The sequence below is a fragment of the Podarcis cretensis genome (assembly GCF_951804945.1).
Source record: "Podarcis cretensis genome assembly, chromosome: 4".
Classification (NCBI taxonomy): domain Eukaryota; kingdom Metazoa; phylum Chordata; class Lepidosauria; order Squamata; family Lacertidae; genus Podarcis; species Podarcis cretensis.
In genome coordinates, this window is record NC_137173.1 from 68,132,746 (window position 1) to 68,153,203 (window position 20,458).

At 41.5% G+C, this 20,458-nt stretch overlaps 1 protein-coding gene across 13 annotated transcripts in view; it reads right to left on the bottom strand.

Annotated features, from left to right (window-relative positions):
- The window catches only part of GLRA2 (glycine receptor alpha 2), a 115,414-nt gene that overhangs the window by 87,590 nt on the left and 7,366 nt on the right, over positions 1-20,458 (bottom strand). For 5 of the 13 annotated variants that reach the window (XM_079972792.1, XM_079972796.1, XM_079972787.1 and 2 more), the window contains exons 3-4: positions 424-552; positions 256-323 (exon numbers count right to left, since the gene is read on the bottom strand). In XM_079972792.1, coding sequence (XP_079828918.1) covers positions 256-323; positions 424-552 — 197 coding nt within the window. The remainder of the gene's footprint in view (positions 1-255; positions 324-423; positions 553-20,458) is intronic. The other 8 variants (XM_079972795.1, XM_079972798.1, XM_079972794.1 and 5 more) reach the window with 6 other exon arrangements.

Here is a 20,458-nt window from a genome sequence, read left to right on the forward strand (position 1 = left end):
ATGTTTAGAGGTTACACCACGAGACCTCTGGGTGTAGGGCGGTGTATAAATTCAATGAATAAAAATAATTTAAAAAATAAAATCCTAGATTGCTATATAAATTATTCCTAAGAATTACACTCTATAATTGTCCTAAGGCTGACAGTGTACATGTTGAGTTTCCCTTAAACCTGAAGCCCCTACATCTAGAATTCCCCAGATCCAGAGCACATCACCCCCCTTCACAAGATGGCTTCAATGGTTTTTCCCACTCACCATTGTAGTTTCTGCTATTGAACCAAAGCTGTTGATAAATATGTTGCAGGTAACATTTACAGGAGGACCTGCAAGTTGAACAATAAATAGAAAAAAAAATTGACAGGTTGTGTTTATGACATAGATTAAGGAGTGTTGTTTCTTTGCCAGTGGCATTGCCACACTTACCATGGTGGTTTCTGTGACAGATCCAAAACTGTTGATAAAAATATTGCAAGTAACGTTTACTGGAGGACCTGTGGAATGCAATAAAAATGTTGCAATATATATCATAGCAAAGTTCTGCTCCACCAGCATCTATATTAAAAATAAAATAAAAAAAAACAAAATCTGGAACAGTGACTGCTGAAACTAAGCAAAAGGTGAGACTCGGCAATGAACAATATTTATATCGATTAAATAACATTCACAGATTCATTTTCCACATCTAGGTGATCTATGGAGTCCCCAACATGGGTGTTATGGGGCTATAAGGCACTATCCTTCACACCTATCAAGGCCCCCTCCCAATTTGTCATACGATGGGTTTTTGCGGGTTGTTTGAGGACGTTGCCTGCTTTTTTGTCTTTGTTTTCTTTGGGTTTTTCAGGGGTGTAAATGTTTAATCTAGTTATTTTGATCCTCAAAGTATTTTGAGGATCACCAGTTTTTTTTCTGTGAAATGTATTTTTTTGTGGTACCCATGACAGTTTCTTTGATTTTGAAATGTGTTTATCAGCTGAGCTTCTGGAACACAAATAGTAGTTACTCTCTAGCAAGTGTGTTAATTAGCACACTGCTGCCAAAATGCGTGTGTTAAATGTTTTGTTGAATGCCACTGTAATTATAATGCTTTTATGTCATGGTCACTGTCTGATTTTTATATATTTCATTTCCCTCTGCCCTTGCGTCTCTCTGTCTTACTCTTGCAAATGATGGGTACTGATGCCTGCCAATTTAGGACTACACCTTCATGCATCTGTTGAAATGGACTGTGGTCCACACAAGGCGCCATAAAACTATTTGCTTTTCTTACTGCAAAAGGCTTAGAAAATTATGAAATCTGCATGCAGTCCTAAATTCCCAAAGGAGCTCTTACATTATCTGGCATACAGCACAGAAAAGACCTGTGGAACAGATTCTTCAGTTGCTTTTCACATACCCCTCAGCCAAAAAATCAACTGAAATATTGTAATGTTTGGATTCTTTGATAGATGATTTATATCTATGGAGCGAGGGGGCTAAACTGACTGCTGACTCTTCTACTGCTGACTCTTCTACTACAATCTACAAGGGGCAGGGCCTTTGCATTCTCATATGTATGTATATATATGTATATATATATATATATATATATATATATATATATATATATATATAAAATTTTATTTTATTGTTTTGTTTTAAAAGTGCAAATGTAACAGAAATAATGAAAATAACAAATAAAAAAGGTAAGCCATAAAGCATCACAGCCTGGAAAGACAAAAGTACAAAAATACACCACAACTCCAGAGCCTTTTCTGTGGTGGCACCCTGTTTCCTCAAATGCCCTCCATAGGAGCTCAACTGACACCAATTTTATGATTTTTTTCAGCACCAGGTCGACACTTATCTACTTGCCCCCAGGCACATTTTACAGTTGGTAGTTTAGTCTGCTCTGGTTATTTTTTTCTTTTTATAATAATTGTTTGCCTTGTATTCTATCGTATCATTTTTGGTGCTGCATTTAATGTTATTCATGCCTTTCTGCATGGATGGTCTAGAAATAATAAATTGAAGAATTTATTACTCATAATTTAGCCACAGAGAATTTCCTGGCTACTGTGGTGATGGTTGGATTTTTATTGGATTGTAATGGACTATTTTATTGTACTGGTATTTATGTGTTGCAAACTCTCTTGGGATATTGGAAGGAATGGCAGTACACAGATGTTCATATATGCAAATAATTGTTAAAATGTTTGTTGAACATGTTTGAAAGAAACAAACAGGATCTGTCCATCACTTGTCATTGGTCGCTTGTTTGCCTCAGATCCATTTCATTTAAACATTAACATTTGAGACAAAAGATTATGGCAACGCACTGCACAAAATAGATCTGTCTACAGTCTCCACTAATGCAAGATTGATTTTTACTAGACAGCAAGGCATGATGCAGATTGCATGACAGCCTCATCAGTCCTCATCCTGGGAGCGGTCATGGAAACTTTCATTCATAAGCTGACACAGTGAGTGCAATAGGGCTACTCGACACTAAGGTGTGACACCACTGTGGCCTTTCCTCATAAAACTAGACATTGTTAACCAAGGTGATTTTATGTACTAGCTAATAAATGCTTTCAGATTTATGAAATATATCTCAGGCTCAACATTTACATATCATGCTTTCTAGAGCAAAAAACTCTTATCAATCGATCAATCCTCATGTGACTGAATAATGCAAACTGTCCCACTGTTACCGTTTTGTCATTCACATTGTTAAAGTACTGAATATTTCACAGTATTTGTGAATGTAAATGCAGCAGCCCAGTGGACTGTGTTCACAGAGCACCATAAGTGTAGATTTACAGGAAGAAAGCCACTAGCAAACAGAGCTGACCTCTTTATTCCAGGCCTGGCACAGATCTGGTTTAGAGAGTGCCTCAACTGAATAAGTTGGCGGCCACATTCTCAGCACTGGGGCATTCTGGGAAAGCAGTAGGCTTGTCAGCAGCCAGGTATAACTTCAAACTACATTTTAATAGCAATGAATGGGTTCTGTTGAAGCAGATCTTATTTTACAGGTCAGGTGACCTGTGAGTTCCAAGAAGGCTAAGCAGTTATCTCTATCCGGTGGAGCTATACCAATTTGTGCTGGAGGTATTATTGCAGCTGCAAATTTTTAACTTTTACACCTCAGTAATAATGTCAATGAAACATTTTTAAGCTGGCAGAAGCCTTCAGGAAGAAATATACTGTATAATGAGGCAAGGCCATAGTGCTGGTAATTACTTCGTTTAAAAAGTGGCCTAATATAAGAACATAGCTTTAATGGCACATAAGGAAATAATGAGTTGGTTCATGGATCCCTGGTTTTAAATATATAGGGTGGAATTAAAAGGAGCACTAAGGGGTATGCTTCATCCACATAAACATTTCTGCCTGCCTGATGGAAGAATTTGCCCTCTCTTCTTCTTCTAACCCCCTGCAAGTCAACTTTTTGGAGGGGCAAGTGGGGAGAGGAGAAGGGTGAAAGGCCCATTGTGCACGTGGAACCTCTTACACTGCCCCCAACTAGCACAAATATTTTGTTGAATCCAGCCCCATACTGTGTGGATGCACTGCGGCACCTACTGTCTTCATAGAATTATAATTCTCCAGATTCCTCATGGGAGCAGCCCCATGACTGAAAAATCCATTTGGAGTGTAGCCCTGCCCTGGATTTAGTTTTCCATAATCATGATTTTATTATTTTTTCCCCACCCATCTGGCTGGGTTTCCCCAGCCACTCTGGGCAGCTTACAGTGCATATGAAAACACTAAAGCGTCCTCATTTCTTCCAAACCAAAACAAAATACCTTCTCGTAGTTGAGTTCTGAATCAGCAAAACCTTGCTAAAGATCCTGTAGCTAGGATTAGCCTTTCCTTGCATCTGCCTTCTCCAGAGACTTGCTTACCAATCTATTCTTCTAGAAGCTCTGTGGTGCTTTATAAATTGAAAGCATTTAGTGTCCAGTTACCCACATTTTGCTGATGTCAACCTACTGCGTGCGTTGAAGCCCTACCCCTATTGACTTCAGGCTCTAACTTGCTTTGGTAATTCGATTCACAATTCACCGGGAAGTTCTCATGCCTTCAGTGGCTGCCATACTTAGAATCATAGAATCATAGAATCATAGAGTTGGAAGAGACCACAAGGGCCATCGAGTCCAACCCCCTGCCAAGCAGGAAACACCATCAGAGCACTCCTGACATATGGTTGTCAAGCCTCTGCTTAAAGACCTCCAAAGAAGGAGACTCCACCACACTCCTTGGCAGCAAATTCCACTGTCAAACAGCTCTTACTGTCAGGAAGTTCTTCCTAATGTTTAGGTGGAATCTTCTTTCTTGTAGTTTGGAACCATTGCTCCGTGTCCGCTTCTCTGGAGCAGCAGAAAACAACCTTTCTCCCTCCTCTATGTGACATCCTTTTATATATTTGAACATGGCTATCATATCACCCCTTAACCTCCTCTTCTCCAGGCTAAACATGCCCAGCTCCCTTAGCCGTTCCTCATAAGGCATTGTTTACTTTGTTGTGGGTCCTTGTGTGAAATACAAGGGGTTTTTTTTGGGGGGGAGGGGGTCTCCCAGTGCTTTTTTATATGTAATGGTACTCAGCAGTAAGAAGTAGAATCACATATATATTTTTATTCTTGTTGCTTATGGCATCCATTTTCTATGCCGGCACCTGTGACACTTGTAAATATCTAAGTCCGACCACCAGAACAAGCCTACTAAACATTAACCTGTAAAATATAGAGAATGCAGATACACCCCTTTGCTCTACTATTCCTCTACTTGGTGAAAGCACCAAGAATGAAATCATAGAGCAAAACATTATCGTTCTGTGTTTTTATGGCCTTAAGAGGAAACCAATGCCTCCTTACTGGCCTTATGGCAATAATTAAAATGGCATTTTAGGAACTTTGATACAACCAGCCAGTATCGCAACTAAATCATAAAGAAATTCAGAATGTGAAAGACAGAATGAGATGATCACAAGAATCCAGAAAAAGGAATCGTGTATATGACAAAGCCTCCAAACTGCTACAAGTACAAATCAAAGGTAACCTTCCCATTGAAGTTAGTTTTCCCCCTTCCTTTTATGCTGTCATTCTGTGTGGAAGTTTTGGGACATTATTCTGCTTCTTAGATGCTGTGTGTCAAAAATATAAAGGGCCCTATGTAAGATATCTGTTGAGAAACCTTAATCATCATGCAGTATTTTGAAATAAATGGAACTTAAAAAGACTTAAAAGCTGGGCTTTGACATAAATTCCTTTTAGTCAATATTACTATTCATTGACAGCAATTTTGAGCAACCATTAAAAAGAGAAATAGTTTTAAAAAAAACCCTCTAGGACCTAAAATATAGTAATTGTATGGTATTATTTTATGATTATGCAGTTTCTTGGAAAAATCAAATAAGGTCTAAAATTATTATTCTGCTTTATCAAGCACAAACTCTTATCTTCTTAAATTCTTTATCTAGGGTATAAATAGCATAGCATATATACCCAGTGGGACATGATTGTGGGGAGAAATGTTGATTTTGCTTCTCACTGTGGGCACATCCTCCAAAAGCTGCCCTTGCCCATTAAGGTAAGGTAAAGGACCCCTGGACATTTAAATCCAGTCAAAGGTGACTATGGGGTTGTCCACAGACAGCTTTCCGGGTCATGTGGCCAGCATGACCAAACTGCTTCTGGCACGATGGAATACCGTGATGGAAACCAGGGTGCACAGAAATGCCGTTTACCTTCCCGCCGCAGCGATACCTATTTATCTACTTGCACTGGTGTGCTTTTGAACTGCTAGGTTGGCAGGAGCTGGAACAGAGCAACAGGAGCTCACCCCATTGCGGGGATTCGAACTGCTGACCTTCTGATCGGCAAGCCCAAGAGGCTCAGTGATTTAGACCACACGCCACACGTCAAAGCATGACACAATGTCATGTATGTTGGGATGCTTCCTGTGAACTGCACCTTGTGTGGGGATCACCAACATGCATAGCTGTCAAGTGTCCCTTATTTGAAGGGACAGTCCCTTATTCCAGCACCATGTCCCTCTGCTGTCCCTTATTGATGGATGTCCCTTAAATGTCCCTAAAATGATGTCCCTTAAATTTCAAATGAAGCAGCTCCTCTCCCTCCCTCCCTGCCGGCCAGGGAGGAGGGAGGCTCCAACTGTGTTGCTTGGCTGTGTTGCTCACCCAATAAGAAGTCTAAGAATGACTGGGGGGTGGAGCTTGCATGCCTTGTGTGTGGCTAGTTAATGCAAGCTGAGGGGGGTTTTGAATGCTGGACGCCATTTTGTTGCACGTGCTGCTGAAAACTTTGTAGTGCAAAGCCAGGCCGGGGAGCCATCTTAAGTTGAGGCTGCATAGGCCTTGTGGTGCATGTGATTCAGATTCTATTCAGTTGAACCTCTGGTTACAAAGTTGGTTGGACAGTGTTCTCGAAGCTACCAGCATGAGTTTGACCAGACTGCAGGAGGACAGGAAGACTGGAGTGCCTGGAACAGGTGAGGCTGCAGGTCCCTTATTTTGGCTGCTGGTCCCTTATTTTCAAGGCTGCTGGTCCCTTATTTTCAAATCTGTAAGTTGACAGCTATGCCAACATGGCACCATTGAGGTCTTCTCCCTGGTGTTCATGAACCCTCTGAGCTATCCCTCCCTCACTGCTCTTTTGGTCATGAGGTGGTGAGAATGGTTATGCTTTCATCCACTGAGAAGCACGTAGAGTTGAAGAAGGAAGTTGAAAGAGTACCACTCTTTCTCGCTTCCTCTTTCAGCTCTATGGTCTGTGAAGGCGCTGTTTAATTCTAGTGAATCTGTCTTTTACCTTGATTTCTTAGTAAAGTGGAGAGATGATAGATGATAGAAGATATAGATAGATAGATAGATAGATAGATAGATAGATAGATAGATAGATGATAGATAGATATAGAACATGTTCTCTTTCTGTGTCTTGGGGTGATCTAGGAGAGGGGAGGAGAGAAGTAACCACAGTGGGTGGTGCCCACTTTACTTGCTCCACATTCCAAATGAGCCTGCAAACCTAACAAGGTTGGTGGTCACTGCCTTGAAGAATGAAGCGTTTATGGAGTCCAATGACATATGAACATAAAAGCTCAGCTTGGTTAGACTAAAGGCCTATCTAGTCCAATATTCTGTTCTCAGGGTGGTCATCCAGATGCCTATGGGAAGTTCTGATCACAACCCCCAGCAACTGGTGTTCAGATGCATCCTGCCTCTGATATTGGAGGCAATATATAGCCAATATCCATTGATAGCCTTGAATGAATTTCCTGCAGGAATGTGTGTAACGCCTTTTAAAGCTACCCAAACTGGACACCTTATAGCATTTTACAGCTGCTATTGTAGCTGCTAAGAGTTTTAGGAAGGCTGGTATACAAAGCAGAATTGCAGTGGAAAATCAGATCATACCTGATTATTGCCGATTAAGCAACACAGAAGAGCTACTATCTCCTCGTGTCCTACTTAGAATCCGTGCCAGCTGTAGATATTTTGCTGTTTGAAGTGGAACCCAAATGACACCTCTTCTCCCCCACCAGGGACAATAATTTTCAAAGTCTCACTCCCATCACTGAGACATCAATTCCTGCCTTCATCTCTCCCATCTTGCCTGAAGCAAGTTGCTTCACCCTGCTGCATGGCCAAATTGCTAATGCATATCACTAATGTGGAGCTCGGTGCTAGCTCCATCACACAGAGAAAGTTGGAAACCACATCCATGCTATGGATTTTCCATGCCACTTGCAGTAACATATAATATAATGAGATTCTTACAGCAGCTGGTGCTCTCCAATCAGGCTGAAGGTTTATGTTATGACCGGTGCTACATGGCTCTGTGATGGCATTGAAAAAGAATTGCACAGAGCCTGTTTCCAGATTCCCCTGTATGACACAGGAAGACATAAACCGGCTCCAGGAATCTTATTCAGGCATAAACATGTACTTAATGAGTGCTCTGAATATATATTATGTAGTAATGCATCACTCTTAAATAGTCCTTAAAGGGAAGTTGTACATGTTCAATGATCATGTGTATGCACAGGGAAAGAAGAAACTGTCAATTTTGGTTCTAAAATTGAATCTAAAATTCAGTTCCCCACATTTCGACAGCAATTTGCAATTTCCTGTAAAAAAAAAAGTATGAAGCTTTGTCAGAAATTCAGTGTGAATTTCTCCGAACACACATTTTTGTATGCAGTTTTGGCTAATATACACAATTTTGCAAGCAACTTCCACTAAGAAAATGCATTTCTCATGTTAAAACAATGTTTGCAACTGTTTACTTATGAAGGAAAAACGATGAGAAGGAGAACATGATAAGGGAATAGATGTATGCTGTAGAGAATTTTTTCTCCCTCTCTTATAATACTACAACTAGGGACTGATAAAAGGAAGCACCTCTTAACATAGTGCATGGTCACGGATGACTTCAAACCAATTCATGGAGAATGAGGCTATATCTTCCTGTAATTTTGTACATCCCCTTGAAGGGGCAACTGTACCCTAAAAGGTGGTATAAATATCAGGTATGAAATAAAATATAAAATGAAAATGAGATGGGATGGGATGTGAACAAAACAGGTTCAAATCCTTGTTAATTTAGGGAGCAGACTCTCAGGATAAAATAAATTGTTGAGATGATAAAATGAGATGCTGGCTTATTTTAACCTGCTTTGAACTATTGTCAATAGGATGCAAAATAATAATAATAATAATGTAAGGTACCGATATTTTCTAATTAAAGGAACAATTTCTGAATATCATTTGAGTAATCTCAGTACTAGGTAGCTTACTATAAAAGCCTTCCCTTCTGTTCAGGAAAAAAACACTCAGAGCTTCTCAGTACAACCTCCCAATTAGATCAAAAAGTATCATAACATGAAGGACAAACAGAGCTGTTTCACCTCAAATAGTTGCTATCAAAGACACCTTGAGGTTGACCTACAATGAGGTCAAAAAAGACTGCAAATTTCAGCAGTTCAGGCTCAGGAGAAGTGTTGAGTGCTGCTTTAGTGGTACGGCTCTTTGTTGAATTTAATAAGGGTTAGAAAGGTGGCGTGAGAATAGGACAGAACTTCTAATGTAAGGAAATGTCTGCTCAAGGCAAAAACAAAAGCCTCCTAAGAATGGTATGTGGATAACGAGGTCTGGGGATTAAAGCCTTAGAGAGCACAGTGGCTTACAGTGCAATCCTAGCCAGGTCTGCTGAGAAGAAGTACTCACAAGTCTTTGTGTCGCAAACATTGTGGGTTCCCTGGCCACATTCAGCATCCACATCAAGGCCAGAGATGACACATCACACCCAGGTGACCCCAAAACATATGGTTTAAAGTCACCCACCCAACAATAGCTATAGACCTACATCTAGTTTCCCCTTCACTCTGTAGGGCCTGAAGTCATTAAGAAAATAAGGCTCACACTGAACACCTGATTAGTTTATGCATAGATTCACTACTAGCAAAGGAAAAGCAGCTCAGCATTGTGAAAGGTGTTTGGTTTAGCCCTGTTCTCACCTTCGTTTCCACACCCTTCTATAAATGATTGGAAAGCTAAGCATGCCCCTCTGACCTTGTCCTAAGCTTTTGCATCTGCTGCCCCATGATCTAATCTCTACACCTTTGGTAGAAACTGCTCCCTGAATTCCCAGGGTTCCTGATCAATTGGAAAAAACTCAGCTATAACTGTATGCAAATATTGCCCTGATTTCATCTTCCACAGAACATATGAAAGTCAAGAGCAAGACCCACTGAAACATGGAACCTGGGGAAATCTTGCTTCCTTATCACATGTTGACCAAATGCAACTGTTTCATTTTAAGCTGGGTGGGGTATAAATATTTTTTTTTAAAATTATTATTATTATTATTATTATTATTATTATTAGCTGTTAAATTAAATTAGGTTAGCTTATTTGTATTGCTTTATATAATGCTGCATTTCCCCTCAATTATTGACCCTATGGTTATTTTAAATTGTTCTTAATATGTTTTTGGAATTGTTATATTTATTGTTGATTGCTTGATGTTGGCCACTTCGGGCACAATTTTGTAGGAAAGCGGCATACAAGTAAACAGATGGTGATGATGGGAATGAAAGTGAGAAGAAGACTGACAGTTAGTGTAATATTGCCTTGAACATGACCTGACTGTGTTGGATCAATGATCACCCTCACACTGTATTTGAGAACAGCTTTGTCCCCTTTTATTGTGATTCCCAAATCACAAAAAGGGAAAGTGCTTTTCAGCATTATGGAAAATGTTCATTTACAAGACTCAGCTCAGCCTTAATCATTCTTATGCAGGGTAAATATGGGATTTCTTTGATGCTGGTAAGTCTGATGACTTTTTTTTTCATTGAAGGTGGCATGATATATTGTGGTGTGCACACTCATTGTCTCTGCTTTACGGGTTTTGCAGAGGGTTAAAAAAAAATATTCAAAAACTCAGAAAGACTCTATAGCCTGGAGATAAATGATGACCATGTACATCACAGGAAACAATAGAATCCTAGAACTGTAGAGTTGGAAGGGACCCTGAGGGTCATCTTGTCCAACCTACTGCAGTGCAGGAAGCAACACAGTTGTCCCATAGGGGGATCAAACCTGCAACCTTGGCATTAACAGCACCATGCTCTAACCAACTGAGCTATAGTTCCACCCTCTTTTAGTTGGATCCAACTGCCAGTGATTCCTCATAATAGATACCATGGACCAGTTGGGAGGTTTGGTTCTGAATCTTCTAATTAAAAGGCATATATAGTCACATCCTCCCACTCCACCCCACCATAATCACTACAATATCTGATCCTTTGTCCCATCCAGTACCATATTCCCCAAGATACTCCCAACTTCCTTCACATGCAATGTATGGGTGTAACATGGCAGCCTTGAGAAGGCAGAAAAAACAATGGCGACAATATAATGCCCAAAGCTTGATGGAAGGGTTACAAGAAGCAGCGGAGTCATATGTGGACGAGGAGCTGTGCTGGGATTGGGCACTGGGAAGGGCAGCTGATGGAGACATAGGGCAGCAAACTCTTTTTCATTTGTCATACTTGGTAATGGAGACTTCCTGACTAATCCTTAATTTTACTTAGATATATGAAGGAACCTCTGGTATCTTAACATGGATTACACACTCAATGGGCTGCAATTAAAACTTTCCACATTAACACAAAACAAGTGGATGGGTTCATAGAAGAGCACGCAGCCATTGTCTCTGCAAACTGCTCCCACCCGTTGTGCTTTTGCCGTCAGTTCTCAGAGTCCACCAGTTAATAGCTTCCCATTCCAACTAATGTGACAGGAGAGAGAAAAGAAGCACACTTTGTGCTTTCACACATGCCAGTTAATTCAAACTCTCAAATGGAAGGACTGAGTGCTTCCAATTGCTGTGCCACAATGGCATAATGAAGACAGAGTTGTGCTGCTTAAATGCCTGGGCAATGATAACAATGGAGATGGATTGGAAAGGAAGGGCATGGAAGAAAATCGAACCGGGCTTGAAATGTAACATGCTGAACTTGAAACATGGGAAATCAGAATTGGTTTTATTTTAATTATTTCTATTACCGTCTACTCACCACAATTCTCAAGGCTAGATATCATGTCATTAAGTGATTTTGGTCAGTTGAAGGCAAGCCCCTTTCACAGCAGGACTTCAAGTAGGGGGCAGGTTTTTTTTGACTCAAGTGTCTCTGGGTCCAGACCTCTTCAAATGGAAAAAAGTTGGTGTCCCTTCCAACTTTACAATTCTATGATTCTATGATATGTGTTGGAATTTAATATCTTTGTGTTTTCTGCACAAAATCACAGGGCCGGATTCAACTACAGTGGTACCTCGGGTTAAGTACTTAATTCGTTCCGGAAGTCCCTTCTTAAGCTGAAACTGTTCTTAACCTGAAGCACCACTTTAGCTAATGGGGCCTCCTGCTGCTGCCGCGCCACCAGAGCACAATTTCTGTTCTCATCCTGAAGCAAAGTTCTTAACCCGAGGTACTATTTCTGGGTTAGCGGAGTCTGTAACCTGAAGCGTCTGTAACCCGAGGTACCACTGTAATGGGTCCCACTAGTTGAAGCTCAGGCAAAAACCTCTGCTAGTGAAACAGGCCTTACTCCCCCACCCCCACCCCTGCCCCCCAATTGACTCTGAGTGGGAGTCAGAAGAATCTCCAGAATGGCAGGTGGGAAGAGGAGGGGGGGGGGAATAGTTCCATCAGGCAAGCAGGAATGCTTGCATTGACAGAGCAATCACCTTAGTGCCACACTGAATTCCTTCCAAAGACTTTACACAATGGAAACCATTCAAGCAAAATATTTGCTTGTAATAGCCAATCTTTTTATTAGGTGGGCTTGGTATTTTAAGTCTATTCTGATATTTTAATTATCAGTTACGTTGCTGGTCTTTTTGTTTTTAAAATTGATTTAATTATGTATTATTGCTTCATCTCTGTTATCTGAGGTTCAAGCAGCATCAGTGGCTAGCAGTGCCTTTTACCAGTTATAGCTGGTGTGCCCATTACAGCTATTATTGGATGGGATAGCTCTGCTGTGGTGAATCATGCACTGGTAACCTCAAGACCTGATAAATAGAATGTGTTCTATGCGGGGCTGATGGGGCAGGTATCATCTCCTCTAACTTTGGTTGAATGCTGTCCCAAATCTATATAAAATTTTAAATTACAGTTGTGTGATACACAAAGGAGGGAGGCAACATCCATGTTGAGCACTGTTCAAATTCCCATACTTCTTTTATTTATTTGTGTTGTATTACTTGGTTGTCTCCAGAGAACAAAAGAGACAAAATGGATATGGTTGTACAGATTATTGGATCAAAATTTGTTCTCAAGTGTGTGTAAGATTTATGGTACTCAGTAGTTTCTTGACATGCTCAAATAAGACAAATCACTTTCTCTCCTCTTTGTCTTGAGCTGGCTTACCATTCCTCCTGCTTCTTTACAGACAGTCTCCTTCTGCTGTGCCAGCATGGCATTCTTTTCAGACTAACAAACATCCCCACATGACACTGGGATGTACTGTATCTATGTGAAATCTATCAGCATTGAGAGACCTCCTGCCATCTCTTCATTGACAAGCAAAATCTGAATCCTAGTTTCAAGAGCTGAAAAGATAATATACACAACCTGATCACTGGGCAGCTTTCTGTATTTGTAGAAAGTAAAAACAAATGGAATGGAATAGAATACTTTCAGGGGGAAAGCCAGGGCTTTTCCAGAGGCCAACAAAATCTGGGTTTTATCTCCTGAGCAATCATTGTGCATACTAATAGCAATATTAGTTGATAGAATCATAGAACTGGAAGGCACCAGGAAGGAGTCTTTTTGTCCAACGTGGGCTGTTCTCTGACAGTCAGTCCTTATGTAGCCAAAAACAATACCACCCACCAACAAGTGGAGGAGTGGGGAGCCTCCAGTCCATAGGTCTGCCAGACTTTCCCATTTGGCTTCTTTTGGCCAAGCCACACCTACCTGCCCTACAGATACATCAGATCAGAGGCAGGTAGAGGAGGAGCTTTCACAAAAGGGACTTTGCAGACAAAATGCAAAGGCAGCAGCTGGTTGCCAGGTGACTGTTCCCCATGTAGCATTAATGGACAGATTAAGGCTTGGATTGATGGTATGCGATGAAGAACATGAACTGAGGGACACACAGACCCTCACATGACCAAGTCTTCAGAAACAGGTGACCACCCATACTGTTTATATCCCACACATCTTAATGGGTTGCCCTAGCCATGCAGCTTCCAACATATATAAATACAGAACAAAACATTAAGCATTTAAAAAACTTCCCTATAGAGGATTGCCTTCAGACGGCTCGGGGGCTGGATAACTCCATACCCTCCAACATTTATCCAATGAAAATAGAGACATCCTAAGGAAAAGTAGGACATTCTGGGATCAAATCAGAAACCGGGGTGGCTTCTTCAAATCAAGGACGTCTCTGGAAAAGGGTCTTGAAGGGTCTGTAATATTACACTAAGAAGCCTGTATGTGTGATGGCCTGGTGTGAGTGTGATCCTTTTCCCTCTCCAAAGGTGTGGGTGGGTGAAGCACTGCTCTGATCAACCCATTGCTTACTTGTGCATGGGGAAGAGTGAGAAACAAGGCGTTCCTCTACTGTGTCTCATCAGACCTTCATCTCTCCGGATCTCCATTACATGTGCTCAGTTTTCCATTTTCAATACAAACATTGGCATTTTTAGACAACAAATGAAATGGATATCTCTTGGGTTTCTACTAAGCACTTTACATACCACCCCTCTTCACACATTAAGAAGCTGTTTCCATGCAACAACTGTTCCCCCCACCCTTCATTCTGTTGTTTACTTGCTGTTGAATGTTTCCTTTCTCTAACTGAGTATTTTCGGTAATTAATTTTTCTCCCCATGGTATTGGCAAATTGCCATGCAATGGGTTTGAACGTGTGTGTGTGTGGGGGGGGGAAATCCACGGAAAACTGATTCCCAGTGCCAGAAAGATAAAGTACAAAAACCATTATCTGTAACTATTGCCAGGGTAAATTATAAATAAATGACCTAGTCCAGTGTGTTTATTATCCAGCTTTAAACCCATTGACTCAGCATGAAAATAACATGATGCCAAGAGATGAATTGTAATCAGATACACCCCCCACAACCCCTGCCAAAACTGCAGCTCACAAACACTGAGACAGCAGTAAGTTTCACATGTTCTTTTGCATCAGAAGGAGTGACTTGGGGCACATTGTCACTCTAGAACATGAAATAATAGCCCTGTCACAGCACTGTCTGGCACTGAAGGCACTATATATAGTACGGCCTCATTTGTCCAAAAGTCCTCAGGGGTGGGATGGGTGACAGTGGCTAAACAGAGGAAAGAGAATAGTTCTGCTTACATAGAAATGTATCCATGCACATGTGGGCTGATGTATACATTCAGAACAAGCCTGTGGTGAAATTCTCCTGGGATGGAGCCACTTTAGATTGCAGGAAGAAGGTTGCCTGTTTGAATCCACATCCAAACTATCCCACCCATGGAAAGCCAGAGGAAAGCCTGGTCTTCCTCTTGATTTAACAGGGGCTTATCCACATTTATATTTCCTCCACACTTTCCAAGCATTGTGCACACTTTAAAGCTCCATGTCCAAGATCTTTCTCTCCATTTTTTGCCCTGCAGCTTTCCCCACAAAAACCTGCTTTTTTAAAAGTTGAACTGGAGCAAAGAGCAATCTGAAGAAAACCCAATTTGATGTTTGTTGTGCTGCAGAGAGCGGGTTCTTGCAGGGAAAGCTCTGGGGCAACGAAAGAGTGCTTGGACGCTGAGCTTTAAAGTGTGGGCCTGAACATTGCATAATCCTATCCTGGTCCCTTGTGCAGGGGCGGACCTTGGTAATTTGGCACCCTGTGTCAAAAGGCCAAAATTTGATGGCCCCCACCCAGCCCTTGTACTGCCTTCGGAAAGCCGTGTAAGGGAGGCACTAGCTTTTGGGAAGGGATGTGGGAGGCTCTGTGGGTTAAACCACAGAGACTAGGTCTTGCCGATCAGAAGGTCGGCGGTTTGAATCCCCGTGATGGAGTGAGCTCCTGTTGCTCGGTCCCTGGTCCTGCCCACCTAGCAGTTCGAAAGCATGTCAAAGTGCAAGATAAATATGTACCACTCCAGCGGGAAGGTAAACAGCGTTTCCGTGTGCTGCTCTGTGGTTCCCTATGTTACTATCAGGAGGGATTTTGCAAGTTCTATTGTCCCTTGCTATAGCTGATAATATACTACTACGAAACCACAAGATCTGAGCTAAATACTAACATGGCAAAGTCTCAGGGTTGTCAGTGGGTGTGAAGTCAACGTGCATGACATCACGTAGCTAAGGCACACCTTAACCACTATACAGGCAACTCAGTCAAGATGTCCTGGTTGAAAGGAAGACAGCATTTCAGGGGTCTTGAAATAAGGAAAGCCTGAGCATAAAACACAGGGATTTGCTTTATGTTGACCATGTGGCCATCCCGTTCAGTAGTGTTTACTTTGACAAGCAGTGGCTATCCAGAAGAAACTATCCAGTTTCTTTCAAATGGGAGATTTGAGACCCTCAACCTGGGACCCTCTGCAACTAAACCTGGGACCCTCTGCAAGGAAAACATTCTTCCATTCACCTATATACTTTTCCCTAGACATGGCAGATTCATGTATAAAATGGTGGCGGGCAACATGGACTAAAAGTGGCCAGCATGCTTACTCAATGAGATAGAAGTGATTTAACCCCTGTCTAACCTCTGCACAGGTAGCTTCAGTAAGAAGGGGAGAACTCTGGAAACACACATCATGTACCATAAGCCCTGACACAGGCTGCCTGGCCATATGTTTATCGGGGAAGCAGGTTTGGCCTCACTAAGCTATGAATAGGATAAGATGATGGTCCATTCCCTCTGTTTTCTGCTCACTGGTCAATCCAGTTACTGATGTAAGGGCACACAACTGTCATAAAGGCTGCCTCTCCCAGTAATTGTGCCACTGTAATTCATTTCAGTACCCATAGATGCACAGAGATAGAGGGGATCTCCAGTATCATTGAGTCTAGCCTCTCCTAGAAAATCCAGCATCCCAGATCTGGGCCAATATCCCAGATATGTGGCCAGCTCTCATAAAACATCTCTAGTGAAAAAGAGTCTACCTTCTTCCACTGTTGAACAGCTCACAAAATTATTCCTCTTTAAGTTGCCCCCCTCTATAATATGAACCCATTGGTTTGGATCTTCCTCTCTGGAGCAACAGAAACTAGATTTGCTCCAACCAACTATATGACAACCTTTCAAATATTTGAAGGAGGATATCATATCATCACTTAATAATCTCTTCTCCAGGCTAATTCCATGCCCAGCTTCTTCAACCATTCCTCCTAGGACTTGGCCTCCAGGCCTCTCACAATCTTTCTCACTCTTCTGCAGACCATGATCCAGTTTGTCCATATCAATCTTTAACTATGCTGCCCAGTACTAGACACCATGCTCAGAGTGAGTTCTGTCCAAAAGCAGAATGAGACCATTCCTTTCCATAATCTAGACACTAAGGTGTTCTGCAGTGTGAAGGTGTGGTGAGTGTGAAGGTGGTGGCAAAATGCCCTGCCTGAACTCTTTCCTCGTTGTAAGAAGGGCAAAGGAAGCTCAAAACAATGGACAGAAACACTCCTACAAAGGAGATGGAAAAACACTGCAACATTTTGTTGCCATTCCCACTTTATCCCTCAGTCTTACTAGAAACTCATCTCTATGAATCCAGCTTTGCAGAATAGGAGCACTATTAGAATAGGAGCTGGGGGCATGGAATGAGGCAAACTAAGGTAAATGTGACAGTGTCTGCTCAGGAATTGTCATGTTTATGATTTGAACAACATGATTGACTTTATGCATCTTTATTTATTATACAGCCCTAGTGAAGTATGCAAAGTACAAACCTGAGATTCACCCCAGAGCAATTGCAGAGCAGAGGCCCCTCATTAGATATTTTTTAAAAATGAGCAGTAAAGAAGAGTATTTTCTGATGCCTCATTATGGAAGTCCCAAAGGAGTTTGCTGTTTTTACCCCTGGGTAACTGAAGCTGAGAAATCATTCCCAATTGAAAAAGAGACCTCAAGCACATCTGGATGTTTAAGCCATCCTAGAAAAGAACAAATGTGTTTTGTATGGTGCCTAGTCCATCTGTGTTATGACATTTATGTACTTCATATTTTTTTATCATGTCCTTCTACCAATTTGGAACACAGGTTGGTTTGCCAGTACGTTTTTTTTATTACAGTATTATTAATTTTAATTAATTGTGCCTACTGTGTGCTTTTTGTAATCCTATTGTACACAGCTTGGAAACTTAAGTGTTGCATAACTAGCTGAAATAAAGTGAATAGTGTGTAAAAATTGTAATCACAATAAGACAGCCTTATTCATGGCAAAATGACATGCCAGCATATATATCGTGTGGAGCACTGGGAAGAAGCATCATGTGCCAAAAAATGTGGGCAGGTGCTTTTTTGTTGAGGACAGAGAGAAAAGACATGTAAACATCTTGCATGGTCACCAAAGGGAATGGAGCTAAGTAGGTAATCAATGAATATGTTAGAACTGTTGAAGAAAAAAATTCCTCTTTCATTTTATAAATGAGGAGCTTGTGGTCCTTAAGGCTGTAGATATAATCCTTCAAAATACAATCACTCGTTTCCCCATATGCAAAGTTTCCCAAATAAAGTAGAGGGGGGAATAACTGCATGCAGCCGTACTCTAAAAGAGAAGTATGAGAGATTGGCTCTATTGTCCAGGCTGCAGTTTGGATAAAAGTAAAGGTAAAGGGACTCCTGACCATTAGGTCCAGTTGTGGCAGACTCTGGGGTTGCGGTGCTCATCTCGCTTTATTAGCCGAGGGAGCCGGCGTACAGCTTCCGGGTCATGTGGCCAGCATGACTAAGCCGCTTCTGGCGAACCAGAGCAGCACACGGGAACGCCGTTTACCTTCCCGCCGGAGCGGTAACTATTTATCTACTTGCACTTTGATGTGCTTTCGAACTGCTAGGTTCGCAGGACACAGTTTGGATAGAAGTTACTAAAACCTGTTAAATGAGATAATAGTAAGTCAAGTAGAAGTGAGATATGATGGGAGCAATCACCAGATGAAATCAGTTGGAAGTCCAGCTATGTGAGTCACATGTTAAAGGGGCAAGATTCAACAGATGTTTGTGAGGCTCCTAAACTGGTGTGAGTTCTGGGAATCCTTTGTTTATTATAGGGATGAAGGGAAGTTTGGCCCTTCAGATATTGCTGAACTACAACTCCTGTCACCCCTGGCCATTGGCCATGAGAATTGTAGTTCAGAAACATCTGGACCAAAAGTTTCCTATAGGATCGTTTATACATAACATATCTGAGGGGTGTGGGTAGTTATATTTTAGAGGGCTGTTTAAAACAGCTACCCACTGCCACTGAAGATGACGACTTGAACTTATTATTTGCTTGTTACACAAGGAAAAGGTCTCCAAGCCACTTACAAGACCATGTTAGATTTGGCATAGAAAGTAGCATTACTAAATGGTTGGTAGTATGAATCAGATACAAGGGTAGTGTTGAAAGGTGAGTTTCCTTTTTTCGTATAATTATTCTACCTGCTGGCACATATTAATTGTATCTGAATTATTTTCTTCTTTTTGAAAGGTTGTTTCTCATGCTTAAAATGCTCGAGAATATTTCTGATTCAAATATGCCATTTTATTGTATTGTAGCATTCCCTCATTAGCCAGTAATTAAATGTTTTAAATGCTAATGTACACCTGTTAAACTGCACAGATTGCATTGGAAGTTACTGGCACAGGAAAGCTCAAAAACACTCCACAGTGTAAAAGGCTCAGATGTGCTCGCCACGATACCAGACTCTTTAAATCAGCCCAACCCAATGTCTTCCAAAACCAGCTTGGTGCCCTCTAGATGTCTTGAAGTTGTGGTCAAAAACTTAGAAACTGGGTGAGGCTGCTGTCAGTGACACTTTTACAATCACTTGCCTTCCAAGCACTGGCAACTCTTTGCCATACTGGTGTCAGGGAATGAAAACAGAAAGAAAGCAATATATTTATCTTATCCAGTTAAGAGCATGGAGGAGCATGCAAGTTTTGGAAGTGATCTGTGAAGTGTTATATGAATGCACCTCATACATATGAGGTAGAGGTCCCTTCAGCTCCCCTAAAATATTTGAGGGGGCGACCCCCCCCCAAAGTTGATGAGCATTGTCATTCAAATGGTGTATGTGTGCTGCATCTCGTTATAAGATACTAGGTGGAATGCAACATCACACTAATATGATTGTTTCATCAGTGCAAGCATGTGGCAGACAGAATAATCTCTTCTCCCCCCCACACTATTGGGAGGGTTCTCCCAACCCTCCAGAGTAGATTTGAGGGAGGCATAGAGGTGCACAGGAGGAGAAGGGGGGGGGAGTCCTGTTGCATGTGCAGGAATCCTTTTGCTAGCTTTTGCTCACTCACTGGGTTCATTGAATCAAGCCCACTTGACATCTATTTTATATTCTAAATAAGGGCTGTATTTCATGAAGCAAAGAATCCTTCCCTCGTTTTCATACTATGAAAGTGCCATTGTCTAGAGCAGGGGTAGTCAACCTTTTTATACTTACCGCCCACTAACGCATCTTTCTTGATGGTAAAATTTCCTTACCGCCCACCAGTGCTCAATGGAAGGAGGGTTTGGCTTGTGCTGTAGAACCCCCTACCACCCATCTAGAATCCTGAAAAGTCCACTAGTGGGCAGTAGGGACCAGGTTGACAACCCCTGCTCTAGAGCAAAATTTAACTGTGTACAATTAACAAAAAATGGCCTCCCTTCTCTTAAGAAAGAAAACGTGTCCAAAACCCAACTTTTTACCATGAGTTCTAAATGGCTTCATCTTCATCAATATTTAATA